General features: G+C 39.3%; 2 protein-coding genes across 2 annotated transcripts; both read right to left on the reverse strand.

The window, feature by feature from the left end:
* Positions 1-2,407: 2,407 nt before the first annotated feature.
* On the reverse strand, positions 2,408-11,684 carry LOC103714344 (mitogen-activated protein kinase kinase 1-like). The gene is made up of 8 exons (XM_008801551.4): positions 11,469-11,684; positions 11,153-11,237; positions 7,821-7,961; positions 6,815-7,039; positions 6,536-6,718; positions 6,147-6,370; positions 2,959-3,004; positions 2,408-2,872 (listed from the first exon to the last, which is right to left on the reverse strand). The coding sequence occupies exons 1-8, from the start codon at positions 11,540-11,542 to the stop codon at positions 2,774-2,776; spliced, it is 1,077 nt and encodes a 358-aa protein (XP_008799773.1). The 5' UTR covers positions 11,543-11,684; the 3' UTR covers positions 2,408-2,773.
* Positions 11,685-14,634: 2,950 nt separating this feature from the next.
* Positions 14,635-17,584, reverse strand: LOC103714345 (early nodulin-93-like). The gene is made up of 4 exons (XM_039125366.1): positions 17,437-17,584; positions 16,856-16,917; positions 16,534-16,609; positions 14,635-14,979 (listed from the first exon to the last, which is right to left on the reverse strand). The coding sequence occupies exons 1-4, from the start codon at positions 17,543-17,545 to the stop codon at positions 14,888-14,890; spliced, it is 339 nt and encodes a 112-aa protein (XP_038981294.1). The 5' UTR covers positions 17,546-17,584; the 3' UTR covers positions 14,635-14,887.
* Positions 17,585-22,125: the final 4,541 nt, after the last annotated feature.

Genomic DNA, 22,125 nt, shown 5'->3' on the forward strand with positions numbered 1-22,125 from the left:
AAGGCCGGAGGACCGACTGAAATAGCTAGGGCTTTCGATCGGAACCAAGAAGAGAGAGAAGGGGAGGAAAGGAGAGAGAGAGAGAGAGAAAGAGAGAGAGAGTGAGAGTTGCTTCGGCCGGAGGCGGAGTGGATGGCCGAAGGGCCGGCCGGAGCAACCGAGGCCTCCGGTGAGAGTGAAGGAGAGAACGAGGGAGAGGGAGACCCGGAGGAGAGAGGGAGGCACGGGAGATGAATAGGCGGTAGCCTCCGGAAGGGGGAGGGAAAACTCTGATAACGGGTTCACGGGTCGGATCCGAGTCCGAACCCGCAACCCGTTAAGCCCAAAAGAAAAAGAAAAAAAAAGGGGGAAATAGTGATAACGGGTTGCGGGCCGAATCTGGGCTCGAACCCGCAACCGTTAGGCCTAAAAGCCCAAAATGGGTTAAGTGAACCCAATTAAACCAAACCCAATCTATTTGGGCGGACCCAAATGACAAATTGGATGAAATCTGAACCCAATTGAGACCAATTCAAGCCTGGCCCGAACCCAATTAAGGATGTGGGTCTTAACAGACCCAATTAAATATAGATCAAGCCCAATTCGAGCCCAAAACCAACTAAATTAAGGCCAAATTGACCCCGGATTGACCCTGACTCAGGCCCAAATAGGCCACGGTGACCCTAAACCCGAAATTAAACCCAATTAAGCTTGGGATTAAGCTTATTGACCAATTAGCATGCTAATTAACCGTATGAACCAATCTGGGGTGAATTGAACCCCAAAGGCTCCAATGTGGACGCACTGGACTTGGGCTAGATTTCGGGTAGGATTCGGACAAGTAAAAAGGGAATAATATGCTTATTGTGATGTGATTTTAGGTGACTCAGGATCCGTCACTAGGACGTGAGAAACTTGGAAGAAAGCGAACCACGGTAAGTAACATGTCCTAATCTTTTATGGATCATGCATAATATTTAACCCGTTATACTTGTATTGTAGGTCATGTACCCTAAATTATAAGCTGTGAATGGTGAATGTATATGGCATGCTTTGTTATACAAGTTATGATTATATGTGCTTTATGATTTCCATTATGCCTTCGAAATAAGTAGATTACATTATATCCTAAGATATGAATTATGAATCATATATATGAGTGGCATGTGTTAGCCATATATCATGCTTATGTAGATTTCATGATGCATGTAAGATGAATGGAAATTACATGTCATAATTTTCATTAGCATGAGCATAAAGAATGATGATGAATTGCCTCTAGTTATTTGCACATCTTGCAAGGGGTACCTAAGGGTTCTCGATGCTACGGGCCGAATGCAACTGAGCCAGCCTCGCCAGTGGCCGATAATGACTGAGCCAGCCTCGCCAGTGGCCGACTAATAACTGAGCAGCCCCGCCAGTGACCGATAATGAATTCGCCGTAGCATCCATGAGGTACCACCTATAAGAAGTATTATCTACGAACTCTTAAGAGCTACTGATCGAATGCAACTGAGCCGGCCTTGCCAGTGGCCGAGAATGACTGAGCCAGCCCCGCCAGTGGCCGCCTAATAACTGAGCTTGGCCCCGCCAGTGGCCGAGAATGACTTCGCAGTAGCATCTGAGAGTATGATCGCCGGTGCCGGTGGCACGATTTTCTTTATATATGCATGTTACAAGATTCCTTTATAATGTAGGATACTGATTTATCTACTCAGCATGAATATTTTATTATAATGATTTATTGAGTAGTATACATGTCAGCTTCTCAAATCCTGATTAAATATGATCGATATGGTAGTTGATCCGATAAGATTATGCAGAACCACTTACTGAGCTGTGTAGCTCATACCCGTGCATTTATGTTTTTTTTTCAGATCCCCACCAGTGACCGCCGCTAGGAGCATTTTTCTTTTGTAACAGGGCTTCCTTATTTGGGTGATATGAACATATTTGTGTACATAAACTGTGTAGAAGCTCTGTACCTTATATAAACCAGTATGTTGTAATACCTACATTTTGATATATGTAAGTTTGACTGCTTTTGACTATCTGTTGACCATGTACGAGGCTGCATGCTATTGTGAGCAGTAGTCGGCAATAACACGACCGTATCACGGATCCGGATCCGAGGCGTGACATTTTTTCCTGGCGGTAGGACCATAAATGAAAGGAGTACCGACCATATTGAATCCTCCATCTCAGTCCAGGTTACCGTAATGTCTAAGGATGGGCCAACAATTCACGAGCACATAGGATCGCCTTTTGTTTCATTGGATATGGTTTCGCTGTATCGCCTGCCTTAAGTTACCATTCTCCTAGATGTAGCAGGAGACAAAGGCCAGTAATAGAATGATTTAGCAACTAAGAAATCATCACCCGAAAAAAACATTCAGCTGGTGCCGCTGAGTATGATCCACGCATGAAATAATCCTGATACAACCAAATGGTGGGATTTTAGATAATAGATTAGAAAACAAGTTCAGCGCAACAAGAAACATGAGAAATTTCTTATGCCGCACTCAGAAGTTCCAGTCTGATAAATTAATACACCACCGCTCGGATGTTTTGCGTTTGATTGGAATATAAATTGCCGGTCTCGACCATGGTTCGATCCGCATAAATTGCAGTATGGATTTTAATAGCTCTTTGCTGGAGGAAAACTAAGTATATGCATGATTTTGACTGGAGCAGCAACAAACCAGAGACTGAAGGAGGGCAAAGTGAACTTGCAGCATCTTTAGCTCCCGGTTTTTATTTTACCTTTAATGCGTATGTAGAGACCATCACATAATTACACATCACCAGGTAAATTTACAGGAGAATCTAAGCTGCCAACAAGGATTGCTAGATCGATGTCTTTGTCCTCAAACTTTTTGATGAATGGATGACTCTGGAACCAGGTGAAGCGATTCAGTAAGAAGCACATTAAAATTGTTTAAGATAAAAATTGCCGCAAAAACTGAAAATGATACTAACCAGGAGCTCCAAAGACGACATTCTTTCATGAGGATCCTTTTGTATGCTGCACACGAGACAGAACAGAAGGAATAATTTTTTTTTCCCCACATCATATGCCTTCAATGAGGGGTAAAATATACTGTGGTAGAACTTGCAGCACAAAAACAGAATAAAAAAGCAATAACAACTACTTCATTTGAATCTACAATGTCCAATTAGATAGAGCACAGCTAGAGTATGATTGATATAACTTAAGCAATATTAAGATTTGCCAAAAAGCCACAGTTTTTCTAAGTTTTGAGATACGTCGCCTAACGATGATCAATTAAGCCAACCCATATGTATGGGGTAAGTCCTGCTAGTTAAATGTTGCTGCCACAGGTGATGATCCAAAGAAAAAACTGTGTAGAAGTTTATAAATTAAACTTGCATTTACGAAAAAAAAGGGTGCAGATTCAGAAAACATCACAAATTGCAAAAACATTCAGATGAATCAAATTCAGTACATTTGATTTAAATTGAGAGAAATAAGTATGCATGTTGACGACCCAAAAGTACTTCATAGACATCTGCAGGAATCTGGTTCGGAATATTTAATTTAAATGCAGATAAATTAAAAGACATATGTATGGTGTTGATTCAAGGAACTGAGTAGCCACACACACCGACAGGCCTATGCATGCATGCTGATAAAAAAAAAACACAAAAAGGGCATATAAACACATGCACGCGCAAGCACACAGTCAAGATAGTAGAGTTGTAAATTTAACTGTTTTAATTTCATTAACTACCTATAATTGAGAGAAGCTAGTCACGAGTCAAGACAGATAATAATACGACAAAAATTTCTTAAATAAATGAGTCCACCAAAACTGATAAAATAACAGATTTATTATTCCTAGATTATTTTAAAAGGCATTATGACAGGTCTAAGTCAGAAAAGATTAACTCATTCGATGATGTGTACTTGTATGAAACTTTCAGTAAATGGTGGTCCACGTGCAAGGACTCTTAAATGTCTAATCACATCACTAAGATGATTCTTTGAGAGACCACCAAGAGCTGCACTCTATGAACGACTTCATGTATCTTATGAGAATTTTTTTAAAAAAAAAATTCAGATATACTGCTAAAAGGAGATAGGGGACTCCAGAGCATCTCATAAATATTTATCACAGGTTGCATTTGAGTCAGTTTCCAAGTATGTTTCAACAAGGGTTTCAAGCTTCTCATCTAATAATATGGTAAACATTATGAGGTTGAATGGCTCAAATCCCTCGACAACAGAATCTGAAAGGATGCTTTATATTTATAAATATGTTAAATCCCTCATTTAGAGAGGAAGTTGATTATTCAAACAAATACAACAAGACATATTTGATCACCATAGCCCAAGACTAGATAGATGCCAAGGATCATATGGATTCCAAACTATTGGAGGGTTTCTATAAATGGAATTAGGAAGAAGTATTATAATATATTAAGTGTTAATTAAAAGTGTGAAGTGCAAAATTGTAACCCTAAGTCACATAAAAATATGAGCTACCTCAGTGTGGCTGTATTCTTGTATTTGCTTCGATTGCCATCATCAAAAAACAGTACGAACATATTCTAAAATCTGCTCTTCTATGTCTGAATCAAATCTTTGAAGTACCAGATCAATTCAAGTATGCCCAAGACCTCAGGATTTCAAGAAGAGGCTCAACTTGCATAATGGTATAACCCGACAGTTAAGGGTACTTAATAAGAGATGAAAGGATTTTTTGCCATGATCATGATTCGAACAGATGGCATTCAGAGCTCCACGAGGAAAACAGGCTTACGGACAATCAAGATGAGCAATTTAAATCAGAAGAATGTACAGGCAGGACCGCTACCCTTTTCAACTCGCCTTATAAAACATACAAGGGATAAAATCTGACAGTGTTTGCAGATTTAGTGAAGCCTGAAGAAAAACAATGTCATTATGGAGCAATGGAGCAATCCAAATGTCGCAGAGCAAGAGATCATTGATCAGAGAGGATGTGAAGAGCCTTCAATATTAATATGCTGAAAACATCTTCTTTATATAGCAAAACATTGCCTTTGAAGAGCCATCATTTCCACTAATCTCTAAGCATGCAGAGTAAAATGAAGGTGGCAGGCGTATATCATGGAAACTTGGTAAATCCTTTTAAGTGCATTTCTTTTTTGGTAGATGTCTATAAGGGCTTGTTTGGTTTGCGGGAAAAGAAGGGGGGAAAGTGTGGTCATCGGGAAAGTAATGAGATCCTCTTGTTTGGTTGGAGTTTTCAAAGGGGAGAGACGGAAAAGTTGTATTCCTATGGAAATATGATTTCCACATTTCATGGAAAAGTCTTTCCCAGGAGAAACATGAAAAAGTTACTTTTTCATGAGGCGGGAATCACTCCATTTTTATTTTTTTTCAAAAAAGCCCTTCAGCATTAAAGTAGAATTAAAGAGGCATTAAAAACCTAATTTTTATTAAGGGCATAGTAGGAATTATACATAACTTTTTCAGAAAAGTGGATGGCCAACCAAACATAAGCACTTTGGAAATTTGTCACTTTTCTATGGTCAACCAAACTTGCCAAAAGTACTTTCCTAGGCATCCTCTTCCTAGGAATTTGTTTCCCAGGAATCATATTCTTAGGAGGAAAAATGCTTCCCGCGAACCAAACGAGCCCTAAGATTTTTAACTGATAGAGCATGTAGCAATAATTTCAACAGAAAGATATGGTCCTCTATAGATTAAAAAATGCCTTTACTACCAACATGTCTAACATTCATCCCATTTTACAAACAGACTTTAATTCCATTTTCCATATCAAAAAAGAAAACAAACATTTAATGATTCTCAAAGAAAATGAGAGATAAGATTCAATTGATGTTCATCAGCTATGATGACGCCTGATATTAAAAAAAAAAAAAGAAAAAAGAAACAAGTAGTAATAAAATAAAGAAAATGTGATATGACCAATCATTGAAATTTTTTAGGTGCATGCTTCTATTCTATTTTTTAAGGTTAAAATCAGCATAAGAAAAACTCTACATGAATAATTTGTAAAAACTGAAAAGCGAAAATTAACATGCTCCATAGTAGTAAAATTTTATTATAATATGAATGTAAAAGGATCAGCCATATGATAGCATGCGACAATGCAATAAAAGCAATAAAACGGCTTGATACAAGAACAATGACATACCAAGCTGATATAAACGAACAAAACTCTGGAGAAAATTGATCCGATGGGGCAGAAGGTGGTGGCTGATCTACAATAGCCTCCAAAAGCTCATAAAAGCTTGGCCAACCTTCCTCTTGTTCAGATGGTATATAAGGAAAGCGGCCTATAGCACACTCGAGTATTACCAAGCCCAAACTCCATATATCACTCTTATAATCATATGAGCTTCCACTGATCCGCTCAGGCTGGTAGCAAAAATGGAAAACAATGATGTAATATCAGTTTCTAAGGTCAACTATGTTTTGAAGGAAAAGGCAACAAAATACTAGAATGATTAAAGTTAATAGAAGTGATAAAATAGTCACATCATGGAATTAACAAGAGGATTATCAGATAGCAGATCAACATACCGACATATAATTGTAGGTGCCTACAAATGTATCTCGCTGACCCATGGAGTTAGCAAGCACCGCGCTCACTCCAAAATCCGTTATCTTTACCTCACCTTTGTGATTTACTAACAAGTTTGATGGCTTTATGTCCCTGTGAATCACATGTCTTTCATGGTGCAGATATACTAAACCCTTCAAAACCTGAACGCCAAAGAGAAAACATGTTGTTATTGAACACATTATGAGCCGCCAGCTGCATCGAAGCATACATATTGTAGTTCTGTAAATTATCCTTGCCTGTCTGCAAACAACTGCAAGATATGGCTCAAGGATTGTTTTCACTTGTTTAATTACATCAGCCAGAGATCCTCGATCCATGTATTCCAAGACAAGAGAAATTACGCCATTATGGTAGAAAGAATGGTAACAAACAACAACATGCGGACACTGTGATGCTTTATTTATTTTAAGCTCTTGAACTATTAGTTTACGAACTGGCTCTTGAATATTCATCTGAATGCCCTGCAAAATGCAATGTCTTACCATCAATTCATTGTGTCCTACATAATGCTATTTGGGAAAAACAAATATGAATTCAAGGCCTTAATTTCCCACTGATTACTAAGACCAGCCAGAAATCTTTAAAGCAGCCATAATACGTGCAAGTGTCAGGCAAGCACTGTCTCCTAGTGCGTTTGCATATCCTTTGTTAATGAACTAAGGATAGAGCCAAGAGGGCTAATAGGTAATTCCACATTCAAATCATACCAAGATTAATATTATACATATTCTTCCACTCTACAAAGAGATATTGTGGCAGAATTGCATGAGAGCAGCAGTTTGAAATCCACTGTAACAGCGTCCGGAAAAATCTTGCAGGTCTTACCCTCCATCTAGCTGCTGACCAGTCCTATTATTTGTCAGGACTTCATGAACCTCATCCAGTTTACTCTTCTAAAAGGAAGCCTTTTCTTGAAAGATAGAAGATACCGATAGATTTGGTTGGCTGGAATTAAGAATACTGAGATAAAGGATGTTATTGCTTTAGTAAAATTGTCTGGCCACAGAGTTATAATATATACAAGAATATACCCTATGGTTAGCTCAATCTCACTCTGTAAATAATGAGAGACCGAATATTGCAGAAAGACAGGGATGAGAATGAACTGATTAATGCCTTCAGATGAGAATCTACTAATCCTTCCCTTATTCTTATTTTCCTATAAAGTTACACGCTCTCTTCCAATATACATGAAACAGGTAAACAAGATATTAGATATAAACATCATTATTACTTCTATACCTTTAGGGCATACAGTGTTCCCAACCATTTGTGCCGCACAAGCTGAACAACACCTCCACTCCCCTTCCCAATAACTTTAACGGCCTCAAGGTCTTCCAACAAGAACTGCATATCCTCCTCCTTAACATCTGGTTGCCGCATCTGAGAAGGTAAAAACCGACCATAAAGATAAATATCAGCAAAAGGACAAAGAAAAGAAAAATGAAAGATTGCTTCAGAATAGATAGATACAAGTGATAAATGTTATGGATAGGATCTAAAAAAAGTAAAACGAAGAGTTCAAGCTTAATAAAGATTGAAGCCCGTGCCAAATACAATTTAATTGATTTTGGAAATATTTTATCTATAACTATGGATGAGGATGAGCCTTCGCACAACAGTATGGTTACTCCATTGTGACATGGAGATCGTGGGTTTGAAACATGGAAATAGACTCTCCACATGTGGGAGAAAGGCTTCGTACATCTGACCCTCCTCAGACCCCACAACGGCAAAAGCCTCGTGCACTGGAACACCTTTTTTAATTGTAAAATTATGGATAACTAGAAATTTCACTTGAACCGAAACAAGAAAGCTATCAAGTTAACATCGAACCTGCATCTATGCATGCATAAAGTCATAACCATACCCATCAAGCGTTATTCCAATTATTTTGTGTCTCTTTTTTTGGATCTTTATTCACCAAGATTTCCTATCTAGGGGCACCTCTAATTTTGTTTCAAGCTTTTCATATCCTTTTTCACAATCTCCATCCATGTAACCTTAGATCTTCCCTCCTACATCCTTCAAACAACCTTCTCTTCTCCTACATCCTTCCAAACTAAAGTTCCTCTTCTTATTGGAGCCATCTTAAATCTTCACTGTATGCACCCATAACTTTTAAACAGATTCTCCATCACTTCATCCTTAATTTTTGCAACTCCAACAGCTCCTCTAGTACACTAATTTCTCAATCTATTCTATTAACACATCCATATTAACATTCCCACTTTGCTACAGTAAACATATTATCCTGAACTCTATTTATTATCCAACTATCCATGCATTGTAAAAATAGCATTAAAATTTAAAACTATAAAATTTGGAAGTGCATATTTTTACTAAGAAAAGATAGGCGGAGAATTTGCTAAGCCAGAATCAGTGACACCTATAAGCATAATGTCAAAGGTGGCATTTAAAGAGTAAATCTGATAGAAGAGCTCAAAAGAATCAAATCATCGGGCTTATACAATCTTCCTCTGACATTGATGTAGCCTTTAATCATCATTTTGTACAAATTTAGTCAATTATCTAATAAGAGAAAGCTCTTTACACATCATTGGCACTACTCTATGCACTAGACATTTGTAGAACATATATAACTATCATCGTAACAAAAATATAAGTTAAAGAAAAACTAAGTAGCTAGAGAGTCACAGAATCAGAATTTAAAGGCTACAAAGCACAATAGAAAATAGAGAAGGAAGAAAAATAAAAGATCAACCAAAAACCCTTTTAAGCTTGATTACTTTAATGTTCAAGTTTCAAAAAGGCATGGTCAATATGAAGATGTTTCATCCACTTTTTACCAAAGCAAATCAAACTAAAATTGCAGTGTTTGTAGTAAGGTTCGCCATCTCAGTACCGAACCCCATACTGGTGCCACACTAGCACAGTGTCGGTATGGTATGGTACGATTTTTTTTTTTGACGTACCGAGTGTCGGTACGCCACCCGTACCAGATACCGGTATGAAACCAGTACTGTACACCCTATACTGTCACTCGGTACGCCATCCATACCAAGTACCGGTACCAAACCAGTACGATACACCCTATACCGTCCGGTTTGGGCCAGTACAATGTACCATAATCTACAGTATAAATGATGGCAAGGTTCAAAAATAGATGAATGTTAGTATCTGTCTCGATCATATTGATACAACATCCTGCCAGCCAATTTAGATGATCCAGCAACATGCACCAGTTAGCAATTTTTAGTTTATCTTTGAAGACTCCAAGCATCACAAGAAATTGACTTCTGAAACCAGCTATCAATGATAAAAAATCAAGTTCAAAGAACAAAATGAAATCAATGCATTAATTATGGTATTATGCTAAAGGACAGGATCATAGCTCTAGAGGATCAAAGAGGCCCCCATCGCTCCTAGTCCTAAAATTTTGGGATTTTTATGCTGTTACCTACTTTGCACTCAACAGGCATGATATAAAAGTCTAAACTTTATTGTTTTCTTTAGCAACCACAAATAACATAAAAATAGAGGCAATAATAGCCATGTACTAAGCACATTATTCTTCTCCAAATTCGCTCTTCAGAAGTACCCAATAATAAAGCAAATGCAAGATATTGTGAAGCATAATATCCAAAAAGATTCAGATAAGTAAATTAAATTGGAGTCGAATTCTGTATGATAACAAAGCAAATGCAAGATATTATGTAGCATATTATCCCAAAAAAATAGATAAGTAAATTTAATTGGTGTCAAATTCTATATGTTAAAAAATTTGTTAATCATGATATTAAGATTTCCAATATGAATGAAGCAATGGGTACTCTCTTATACAATTCTCTAGTTGTCTCATATCAAAAATAAGTATATAGTGTGAGTTTTTCTGTATTCTTCTCTCGATGCTTTGCATTCTGGAATCCACCAAAGTATTGCTTACCAGTAGACATGATTATAACTGAACTTCCATCCCTTGCCTTTTCTTTCAGCAGACATTGATTTGGTTCAGCCATTATCCACATAAAGTTTTGCTCTCAGTAACCAACCTTCAACAGTTTGTTATTTTATCTGGTTTTATTTTTATCATATAATCTTCTCTAGGCATCATTTTTTCTTCATTTGGACGCTACCTAACATCTTTGTACTCCAAACGTGCAAAAGGATAGTTCGTCAGTATGATCATAACGTGAAATTCTCTCACTTGCTTCTTTACAATCCTGATACCGTCTCACCATTATTCAATTTTTTCATGCAACTAGTCCAGAGCATGCTGTTTTCTTATAACCTATACTATTCTTTGCTAAATTACTAGTTATAAACTAGTCTTGACAGCGCTTGAGGAAAATCAAAAATGAGAAGAAGGTCTAGGAAGAATACATAAAACTTCAAGATTTGTGCTGATTCCTACGATCGAGCTGATAACATAGTTAAAAGTGCTTGTAAATCGTGATGTCGGCATAAAGAACTCTGCAGGACTTGAGAATCTAATGTAATAATTTCAAAGCACAAACTTCTCTCTATGCTGCTGCAGCACTGAAAGTTAAACAATAAAAAAGATAATTCAAGTATAATTCAGGAAAAGAAAAAAGAAATCAAGATGAGCTTACGCGACTCTCGGGTTGTTCAGAGATCAACCGCAACCCTTTCTGATTGAGCCGCAAGTCACCGTCCGTGAAAGTCCCGCTCGCTGTCCTGAAATCCCAAAATCCCCAATTTTCTCACGATCAAACCCATAAAGAATCTTGAAAAATTGATCGGGCCATATTTGGCAAGCCATTAAAGAATCCTGAAAGAACAGAGTAGCTTCGACTCGATTTTGAACGCCAATTTCAGCCAACGAAAACTCGGAAGGGAGGGAAAAAAACTTAACTTGGATCTCTCGAAAGAAACGGAGGAAGAGAAGAATCTTGGAGGAATGCTTACAAGAACTTGTCGACAGCGGTTTCTTGAGCCGGCACGGCGACCTTGAGCTGCTTCAACGGCTTCGGGCCCTTCATGATCTAGGATTTCGCGAGGGCGTCGAATCCTGGCTATTTTCTAGGGTTTAATCGAGGAGAGAGGGGGGGGGGGCACTAGAGAGCGCGTGCAGACGGAGGAGACTGGGATTGGAAAAACCGGAAAAGCCGAAGAGAAATTTTAAAAGATAAATAAAGAAGGAAGCAGCGACTTTTCGACGAAGAGAGACAGCTCGATAATAAATTCAAACTACCGATGACCCCAGTCCTTTGTTCCCTGATAAAATACTTCCCCTGGCAACGAAAAATTAAAATAAATGCATAAAACCCGGATCCGTTGGGTTTGGCCACCGCCGGATCTTGGACACGTGGCAGACTTGTGTCAGTAGGAGCTAAGTTGGGTCCGGGTTGGATCTGACCCGGTATTTTTATTATTTTTTTTATTATGTTTTCCAACAGTTGCACCCTCACCTTAACCAATCAGTTCACATCTATGAGACCTCTTCCAAGTCAAGATATATTACATGGCATAAAGATTAGGTGCAGTATCAGTTTATGTCTATGAGACCTATTCACAGTAATAGGCAGCAAAAAAGATAATTCAATCAGTTGCTTTGTTCGTCTTTTAGTACATATAAGTAGCTCGAAAAGAATCACAGTTTCTTACTATCTATTGTATATCTCTAAGAAGAGGATAGCCGTCAGCTTATCGCTCAGCATCCCAAATCCAATTTGATCACCATAGCAAAGTCTTCTTTCAGAGTGAACTCACTAGCTCCTAAAATACTTCCTCACATAGATGATGCCTTTTCATGCCGCCCTGAGCTCCGCTCATATAACTGGTCGTGCCACAATGCACCGCCTTTCCTGCGGCAATCAATCTGAAGTTGTGCTCGCGGATCACAAACTCCGTCTCTCCTCTATCTCCTCTATTAGCATACTTACTATCGAAGTTCACTTTGAAATGACGAGGAGTTGGGGTTTCCGGTGATGATCGCTTGTTAGGGGGTAAACAGGAGCTTAGTTGGGTTGCCCGCTTGTTCTTCCTTGAGCCACACGTCCATCAAGCTGATGCCTCGGAAGCAAACTCCTTACAAAGCTGTCCGGATTTCAAAACCACCAAACCTAACGGATCCGTCTCCTAACTCTTGTCAGAGGAAAGATTAGCTGGCAGCCGTACGTGTCACGCAAGCGGCCCCACCACCATCACCACCGTTGGTTGGAAGAGACTCCTAACGGCAGTTCGCTCTTTTTAAATTTCAACCTCCGGTCACCGTGCGCCTAACACACCGCCCCCAATCGGTCAATGGGGCTAACGAAAATGCCAAATAGCACGAAAATCATAATTAATAAAGCCCATTGTTGGGTACTGCTGTTGTTACTCTTTTATCTTAGCATTTTGCACGTAAAATTTATCATTTCTTGATTTCATTTTGACATAAAAGCAGCGAAATCTTTATGGATCTTGCTGGGTGTGCACTTTTACAGTATTTTTATCAAGACATTAGGATGGATCCTGGCATTCCTTTGGAAAGGGTATTAAAATAAATTACTAAACAATGGTTAACGCCCACCACCACTTACCTACTCCTGTCCGCAACCTAATCCAGGCCGAAACCTAACGTAAAAGTTAATAACATCATATTTGCAACTGTGACCGGCGATGATCCTCAACATGCTCGCCCACTGCCAGCAGGTGCGCCGGGACGGTGGTGGTGGTGGTCCCCTTTCCTTGTAGAAAGGTAGGAGGGAGATATCAGCGATGGTGGCGGATCTAGTGATGGTGTTAGATCCATAGAGGATAGCGGCGAGGGGCATGGTAAAATTGGATAAGTGGAGCTACTTGATGGTGGAGAGGTCGAAGCGGAGGAGGACAGGCAGATGCAGGAAGGCGAGGGCCAAGGACAAGGACAAGGGTTTCAGGGTGAGGGCGGGGTGCATTGGAGCCGATGGGGTAGTAGGGGTCAGAGGAGAGGCCACAAGGATTAGGGGTGCCATACTTCAATCAAGATTTAGATATATTGTGTTGGAGCAGAAAAAGTGAGTTGCGTGCGTCTCACCTAGAAGATATTGTCCGCTTTGGAAAAGAGCACCCACCTTTCCAGGATAGTGTTTCCCCTCACGGCTTTGTCCTTCAAAAAGCGCCTTTGGGAGGAAGGGGTGTTGTTCCTCTATTTTAAGGCACAATTCTTTTCACTACTCAACCGATATGGGACTAAAAGTTTGTAGACTCCCTTTACACCCCTAATATTACCTTCCGAGTGGAACAGATTGTGCCTTAAATGGAAGAGACAAACACCCCTTCCTCCCAGAGACGCCTTTTGAAGGGCAAAGCCGTGAGAGGGAACACCGCCCTGAAAAGATGGGTGCTCTTCTCCAAAACGAACAATACCTCTGAAAGGGACGCAACTCACTTTTCCTGCTCCAATAGATAAGGCGCCCTTGGGTGCGTGGACCTCCCCTGCACAATCCTTCCCACTCGGGGTAGTGTTAGGGGTGTTAAAAAGGGGCCACAAAATTTTTAGTTCCCACATCGATGGAGTAGTGGAAAGGATTATACCTTAAATGAAGAAGTAACACTCCTTCCTCCTAGAGGCGCCTTTTAAAGGGCAAAGCCGTGAAGGGGAACACCATCCTGAAAAAGTGGGAGCTCTTTTTCAAAACGAACAATATCTCTGGATGGGACGCAACTCACTTTTTCTTGCTCCAACACCACTACAATACACAAGAACATTGAATCCCATGCCAGCGCCTCTAACCCTCTTAGATTATGCTTTGTAATACCTAATCAGATGTGACCATGGCATCTTTTTAACATTTTAAAGAATTTTTTCGGCCTGTTGCATCTGTGGATACATAGGATGACCATCACTACTGATAAACTAACAAAGCTCACCATTATTACGGCCACGGATTAATGAATTCTTCCATTATCCCAAGTATCAGCCTCAGACAGGCAAATGGAAGTTAAACAACTTGACTATAACTGAAGAAATCAGCAGTCCTGACAACAAGATGACATATGTGCATATTAGCATACATATATTTAGCAGACAAGCAGAATATCACTGTACTTGATGAAGACAAAATCTTCGTGTTACCATCTAACAACTTGGTGTTGTAAAGAGGAAGAGGAAAACAAAAGAAACTCACAAAAATGAATAAACAAAGGTGGTCGATAAGAGCCAAATACAGTAACCAAAAGAAAAAGATAGAAAGAACATAAGGCAGCATAATTCATTAATTCAGAGGGTAAGGATGTGAACAGCAAACTGGTTTGGTTGAAGCATAATCTCAGATACAAGCTTAGATATGAAATGCATTGAAATGAGAAAACAGGTCGATTTCTCCTAGCAGTAACGACCACGCCAAGGGGAAGAGAACCCATCAAGTTGTTTTATCATACTTCTGGAATGAATTTTCCCTTGCACTCTCTAGAATAGTCTGATCAGCAGCAATGAAGAATCCAGCAATGGAAGCTGCATAACGAGGAGTTTCAAGTAAGCTCCATAACATTCTGCTTTCGGATTAAAGCATAGTTTGCAAGTGCTTGGAATGAATAGATGCAGGAATAGTCTTTAACACACTTCAATAAAGAAAGCATTGCAAACTTGGGGAAACCTAACACGTGGACTTATGGTGCTAAAGGTAAGACTTAAACATCGATATTAACGTACAGCAATCAGTATACTCGCCAACTAACAGTAACATGGAAACAATGCTTTAGGGTGATATCTTAACATGATAGAGAGAACAGAACGCAGTACCATTAGAAAACAAATTCTTAGGTAATATCTTAGCAGTATGAGACAGAACAGGACTCGCTGTACAGGCAGACATGTATCTCTAAAATTCACAGATGATTCAGCTCAAGCTGAAAAGGTAAATCTGTCCTTTCCAGTGAAAATAGAAATTCTAACTCAAAATGAAACCTAGCTATGTCAATGATCACTTCAAGTTAAATGGGTGTTTTTTGCAAATAAATATTATTTCAAAATCCTTGAGTTCTTTTAACATGCCAAACATTTTAAACTTTTTTTGTTAGAAATACACTTTGTTTACTTAGAATTACTATGTGAATGACAACGGTATTGATAATTTTCTATTGAAGTCTGGTGGTGAAGATATACAGTAGAAGGCCTAAATGGCTCACTGGTAGACTCTATATAAATAAATCACCCATCAAGTCACTGTTGCAAACCTCCTGGCATTCCAATTTGAGTGACCCGTAATTTTGAGGTTCATTCAAAAATGGAGTTGGAGGCTGTCTGAAGTTAAGACCCTATATAATCTGGAGCAAAAGTTCTGCAGACAGCCATTCTTTGGTTGGACAGTTAAGCAATACTTATTTTTTTCACAGAAAAAGAATGGCTTTTGAAGGTTAGCTAGATAAAAATTAATCATGGTCAATTAAATAGCCGCAGGAGTTTTAGGAAAAAGCAAAAGGGACATTTTTAATAGCCTAAAGGGCTTGACATATTTATGAGGATCTATTGGTGTTCCTAAGCTTCAGGAGCTTTCACTGATCAACAGGACCACCTTCTAGGCTTGTTTCTTGGTTTGGTACTCAGATTCTACTTTGCCTTGAATCTTTTTGGGTCATTCAGCAGATATCAATTTTCCAGATTTTGCCGGCATCAAATGATACATCATAAACCTTAGCCGTCAAACATATGACACCACAATTAGATAAAAACCAGGTTCCTTAGTATGTCTGGAATGAAAGGAGACATATTTGAAGGACATTGACATGGCTCCATCCTATCCATCCAAATCTTGCTGATAGTCAGAAGAGATATACAGCCAACACAAAATAGCTTCGCATACGTCGAAAATGCAAAAGCAAGCACATTCATTATGTTTTAATCAAAGTAAGAAAATAATGGAAGATAACTAGCCAACAACATAACAGCAAATGGTGGCATTCCTACTCTTTTTAACTTTCCGAAACAATCATGCTTTAAATCACATTACACTGAAGGTGTTGACAAATCATGCCAGGAAAAAACTCAAGTATCTCCTGCGCAACTTACCTGATGATATGATGAGCGCTTGTGCAGTGTAATTAAGGTTAGCTTTAGCCCATGGAATAACACGACAGCCAACCAACTGAAACATATAATAGAATTAGATACAAGTAAAACAAAGATTGCAGCAGCCTATTAAAAATCAAAAACCTTCATGCCAGAATTATTTCTTTCAGAAAAAGAGCCTGAATAGCCAAAGTGAAACCCGTTTCCTCATTTCCTTATACTCCAATATTTGTGACAATGATCGAATTGAAAGCAAGGAAAACTAGAGATCACATATTCCTTAACAACTAACATGACATGAATAGAAGAGGAAAAAGCTTACCGTTGGCACAGCAGCTACGGAACCTGTAATTAAGGCTGTCTTAATTCCTGACCGAACGGCTTCTGTGGAACAAAGAATTAAACAAGAGATGAAATTTGCAGCAGCAATCAAGAGATGAAATACAAAAAAAAAAAAATGGCGGGGAACACCCTTATCCATTCTGTTCAAAAGGAAATATGATCCTTTTTTTCCCCTTTTTTCATGTTATGTAGTGACTCATGTTGCAATGCCTAATCGTTTGGCTTTGATCACGAGGTTAGTAGCTAATAACAGGCGTAAAAGGAAGTGCTGTTTGTGACAGAGATTTGATGGAGGGGACGACATTAAAAACGGATTTAGCATTGAATTTAGTAATCCTCTGATCTTAAGATCAGATCAATATTTGAAATACGATTATTTTGGTTTTATTAGCAAAACGGAGGAACTTTACAGTGATTTCTCCGGGCAAAGTAGAATTCGATTTACCAAATTGGAGAATGGAAAGCAAAGGGATCAGGACAATTTTTGTTTTAATGAATAGAGAACTTTATTTTTCATCCCCAAAAAAGAAAATAATAGAGAAATTTATGCGACCGACCGACCTCTTACGGAGCTCTTGGAATGGAGGGCAGTCGGCTCGTTAGGAGAAGCGATCGCAGAAGGTTTCCTCCTGCTCGCCCAAGCGTCTCTCAACTCCGAAGGAACACCCATCCCTTCCCTGACGTGAAGCCATCGAGAGGACCAACTGGTTTGTATTTGGAAAGGACTGTGTGGGCCCTACGTATTTTTTTAAAAAAAAAGAAAACAAAGAAAGAAGGAAGTGGAGGGGCAGCTGGTTTTTAGCCCACGTTTTGAGCACGGAGATGTCCAAATGCGACGCGTAGAAAATCCTAAGCGGGTAGACAAATTCGGAGCATAAGCGGATGAGATGAGTTCGAGAGCTACGTGGACGGTAATGCTACGCATCCGCATAGAATGATTTATATACACTGGAGAGTAAATAATTTGCACATGGTGGAGTTGCGATGTATTGAGCCGCCCCTTGGTTTCAGCTGACGGTATGCTGGAAACTCAGGCTGGTCGATTAGTTTTTCGGACTGTGGACCGCCAAGGACTCGTCTGGTTGGCTAGATCGATGGAAAATAAGAATATATACATACATACATATACATATATATATATATATATATATATATATATATATATATATATATAATTAATTTTTTAAAAAATATTTTTTATAAAATAAAATTTTTTATTTATGAGGAAGAAAAATTAAAGTATTTTTTTAAAATATTTAACTTTTTAGATAGAATAGAACAAATTTTTTTATTAAAAATATAATAGATGTTCTATAAATTTTTCTATGAAAGTATATATATATATATATATATATGCTCAACCCAGCATAAGCTACTCTAAAATATTATTATTTTTTTCAGCCAAACATATATGTAAAAGTTACTTTCTCATGCTCGACTCATATATAGAGATCAAATTGTGGCTTCTGGGTTTTCTTATCTAGGCTGCTCCAACTCTTTTCAATAGAACGTGATATGGGGTATCTTATCACTTAGTTTGGCTTTTTTTTATGGAAAAAGGCTCCATACAACTATACTAGTGGAAGGCTAGAGCTGGTTGACTGCCCTCGCCCATCAAGACAGGTAAGAGGTATAGTCCAATGTTCAACCTAGGGTAGGAGATGGCTTAGAGATCCTCTACGACATCTATTAAACAATAATAAAAGCACTTTCCTTAGGAGAGATTCTTTAAACTTGACATCAGTTTATACAGCATGTCAGAACTAGGCAGTGAATAAAGTATACCCAACTATTTATTTTTCGTGTAATACTATATACTCGGATAACTTATCTAACTAGTTAGGACAGTCCTGATTCGGAGGTTTAGCATTACAAAGCTACTCATTAGCATATATCCAAATATCAGCTTTCTAAAAAAATATTTCATTGACCAAACAAGTTCTAAAGAAAAAATGAAAAATGGCTCTAGAAGTTAGCCGTCGTTTGCAGCCTCACCTGGCCCGGACTAATACAAGCTTATAATCTCGAGCCACATCGCATCATTCAAGTTGATCTCTCCGTGACTATAAAAGCTTTAAAATCCATCTACAAGAACGTAAACATTTATGCGGGTGGAACCGTGGAAGGCATTGATTTGGCTACACTCCACCTGTTGCTAAGTAAATACCAATATGCATGTATTGTAGCTTCGTTGAGATATAGTACACCTCGGTGTGAACTTTTAATGTGTAGTTGCAGCCATTCGATATCAAATACTTGCATGTATGGATTGTGCAAATATCTAGTTTAATGATCATGGAGCCATCCGTTTATAGCTTCGTGGGTTATTAGAATGTGAGCACAAACGCCACGCGCTAGAAAATTTTTGTTTTATCGGATATCTCTAAAGAGACCAAGTGATGGTAAAACCTAAGTTTGATCTATAAACTAATTTGATTTTGCAATGATAAGAAAACAAGCAAACGAAAGGTGCAAGCTTTTCACCCTTTTGCTCGAGGGAAAAAAAAAAGAGCATGCACAACGTATGCTAGCTTTATCAACTCGTATTTATAATGTATCAGGATGACTCTTGTAATATTTCTTTCCTTAGGAGTTGGAGAGCCTAAGCCTCCTTGCATAAAGCATTGATTGTTGAAATTGCCGTTGCCCCTGGCTCTGCCTTAGTTTGTTGCGTGCTTTTGTCGCAAACAATCAACCCTGTGCTTGCAAAAGCAGTTTTAGGAACTAAGGATCCATCATTGAGAATTAATTATTTGAGAAAGACATATTGTGGTATGTGTAACAGAGATATCGGATGATATTTTAACTTCCACACTCTCATCCGATCTTCCTGTATATGGTCCGTTGCTCATGTATATCTACAGGGATATGACTAACTGTGTATCTCTTCGATTACTCCCATTCAGTTGTTCTCTCCACTATATATCTGCACATACTTCATTAATAAAGATATCGAAATTACAAAGTCTTTATGGTATCAGAGCACGTTTTTTTCCTCCAACGAGAAGAAATCGATCTCCTCTCATGGCCTCTAGTGATTCATCCAGTGCTACACTTGTTGTGGTTACCAGTCCCACCACCACCATGTCTCAGCTAATCTCGATCAACGCAGCCGCCCAGCTTCCATTGAAGCTCTCATCGTCCAACTTCGCTTCATGGCGTGCACAATTTGTTTCCCTTCTTGTTGGCTATGACCAAATGGGTTATGTCGACAGTACAACCCCATGTCCGTCAAAGGAAGATGCGTCCGCTTCATCCTCCTCAGCTTCGCCGTCTCTTTCGCCGGCGTATCTTCTCTAGTTCCGACAGGACAAGCTTCTACTTCATGCAATCCTAGCATCTATTTCCGAAGCGAGTATCCCACTGATTGCAACGTTGGAAACCTCTCATACAGCCTGGTCGAAACTTACTCGGCTCTATGCCAACCGCTCTCGTACCAGAGTCATGCAGCTGCAAGAGGAGCTTACCTACATCCAACATGGTTCTCGTTCCGTGACGGACTTTCTCCATGCTGTGAAGATCATTGCTAATGAGCTCGCTGTTATTGACACTCCCCTCTCAGCAGACGATGTTACACTTCATGTCCTTAATGGACTCAGCTCTGACTATCGGGATAATGCTGCACCAATCCGAGCACGTGAGACTCCTCTCACCTTTAAGGAACTTCATGATTTGCTCCTCGGTCATGAAACCTATATCCATCGCCTGGAAGCATCTACTGCAACCTTGGTTGCAACTGCAAACTCTTCTCAACGTCGAAACTCCAACTCCAAACAGTTTCTCCATAACAAGAGCTCTCATTCTCCCTCTGGAAGGCCTAGAAATGCTTCTTGTCATGACAAGGCGTCCATTATTTGCCAACTCTGTGATCTCCATGGCCATTCAGCCAAAACCTGTCGAGTGAAGCCGAAGCATAGCGTCTTTGTCAACTGTGCTTCTCCCAATTCCTCTTCGAACCAACAATGGCTTGTTGACTCGGCAGCATCTCACAATGTAACTTCTGACCTCTCTAATCTCTCGATTCATTCGGAGTATGATGGTACAGATGAGGTTGTCATCGGTGATGGATCAGGTTTGCGCGTAACCCATGTTGGCTCTACAACTATTTTTCATCCCACTCGTTCCTTCAACTTATCTAACATTATATGTGTTCCGTCCATTCATAAGAATTTAATTTCTGTTCATAGCTTCACCAAGGAGAATGATGTTTTCTTAGAATTTCATCTGTTTCATTTTTTGGTGAAGGATCGGAGAACGGGGCGACACTCCTTCAAGGTAGCTGTCAGGATGGTGTTTATCCACTATCGGCACCTGTGTCTTCTGCCTATGCTACTTTCACTCATCCATCGACGAACCACCACTGCTGTCTGGCACCATTGCCTAGGCCATCCCTCAAATAAAACAGTTTCATATGTCCTTCGTCATTTCTCTCTTCCCTTTCGACGATCTTCGTCGGGTGAAAACTCTTTATGTGTTTTCTGTCAATGCACTAAGAGTCATCGTTTTCCTTTTCGATCCACTTCTCTTATGAGTTCTCATGCTTTAGAATATTTGTACACTGATGTTTGGAGACCAACGAAGCACAACTCCATTGATGGTCATCGTTACTATGTGATCTTTATTGATCACTTTATGAAATATTGCTGATTTTTTCTCTCTCGCTTGCAAATCTGATGTTCTGTCTATCTTCCAGCACCTGAAACCCATGCTTGAAAAACAGTTCGGTCTCCCAATCAGAAATCTTTACTTTGATAACGGGGGTGAATTTGTGAAGCTCTACTCTTATCTTCTCCAACATGGCATAAGCTGGTATTCCACCGCACCACATACTCCTCAACAAAATGGAACGAGTGAACGGCGTCATCGACATATTGTCGAAACAGGTCTTACCCTTCTTTATCAGGCCTCTCTACCACCATCCTTCTGGTCTCATGCTTTTCAAACCGTCGTTTATCTCATTAACCGCTTGCCTACACCCCTTCTTCACAATCATTGTCCTTTTGAAGTGCTCTTTGGACGACCGCCCACTCATGCAAAGCTCAAGGTTTTCGGCTGTCAGTGTTACCCATGGCTAAAACCTTACCTCTCTCACAAACTTCAACCCAGGTCAAAGCCATGTCTTTTCCTTGGTTACTCCACGTCTCAGAGTGCCTATAAGTGCATGGATCTTGAATCTTCTAAAATTTACATCTCTCAGCACATGGTCTTTGATGAGTCTCTATTTTCTTTCGCCACCAAAATAACTCCTCT

Source organism: Phoenix dactylifera, chromosome 4, assembly GCF_009389715.1.
Source record: "Phoenix dactylifera cultivar Barhee BC4 chromosome 4, palm_55x_up_171113_PBpolish2nd_filt_p, whole genome shotgun sequence".
Lineage (NCBI taxonomy): Eukaryota > Viridiplantae > Streptophyta > Magnoliopsida > Arecales > Arecaceae > Phoenix > Phoenix dactylifera.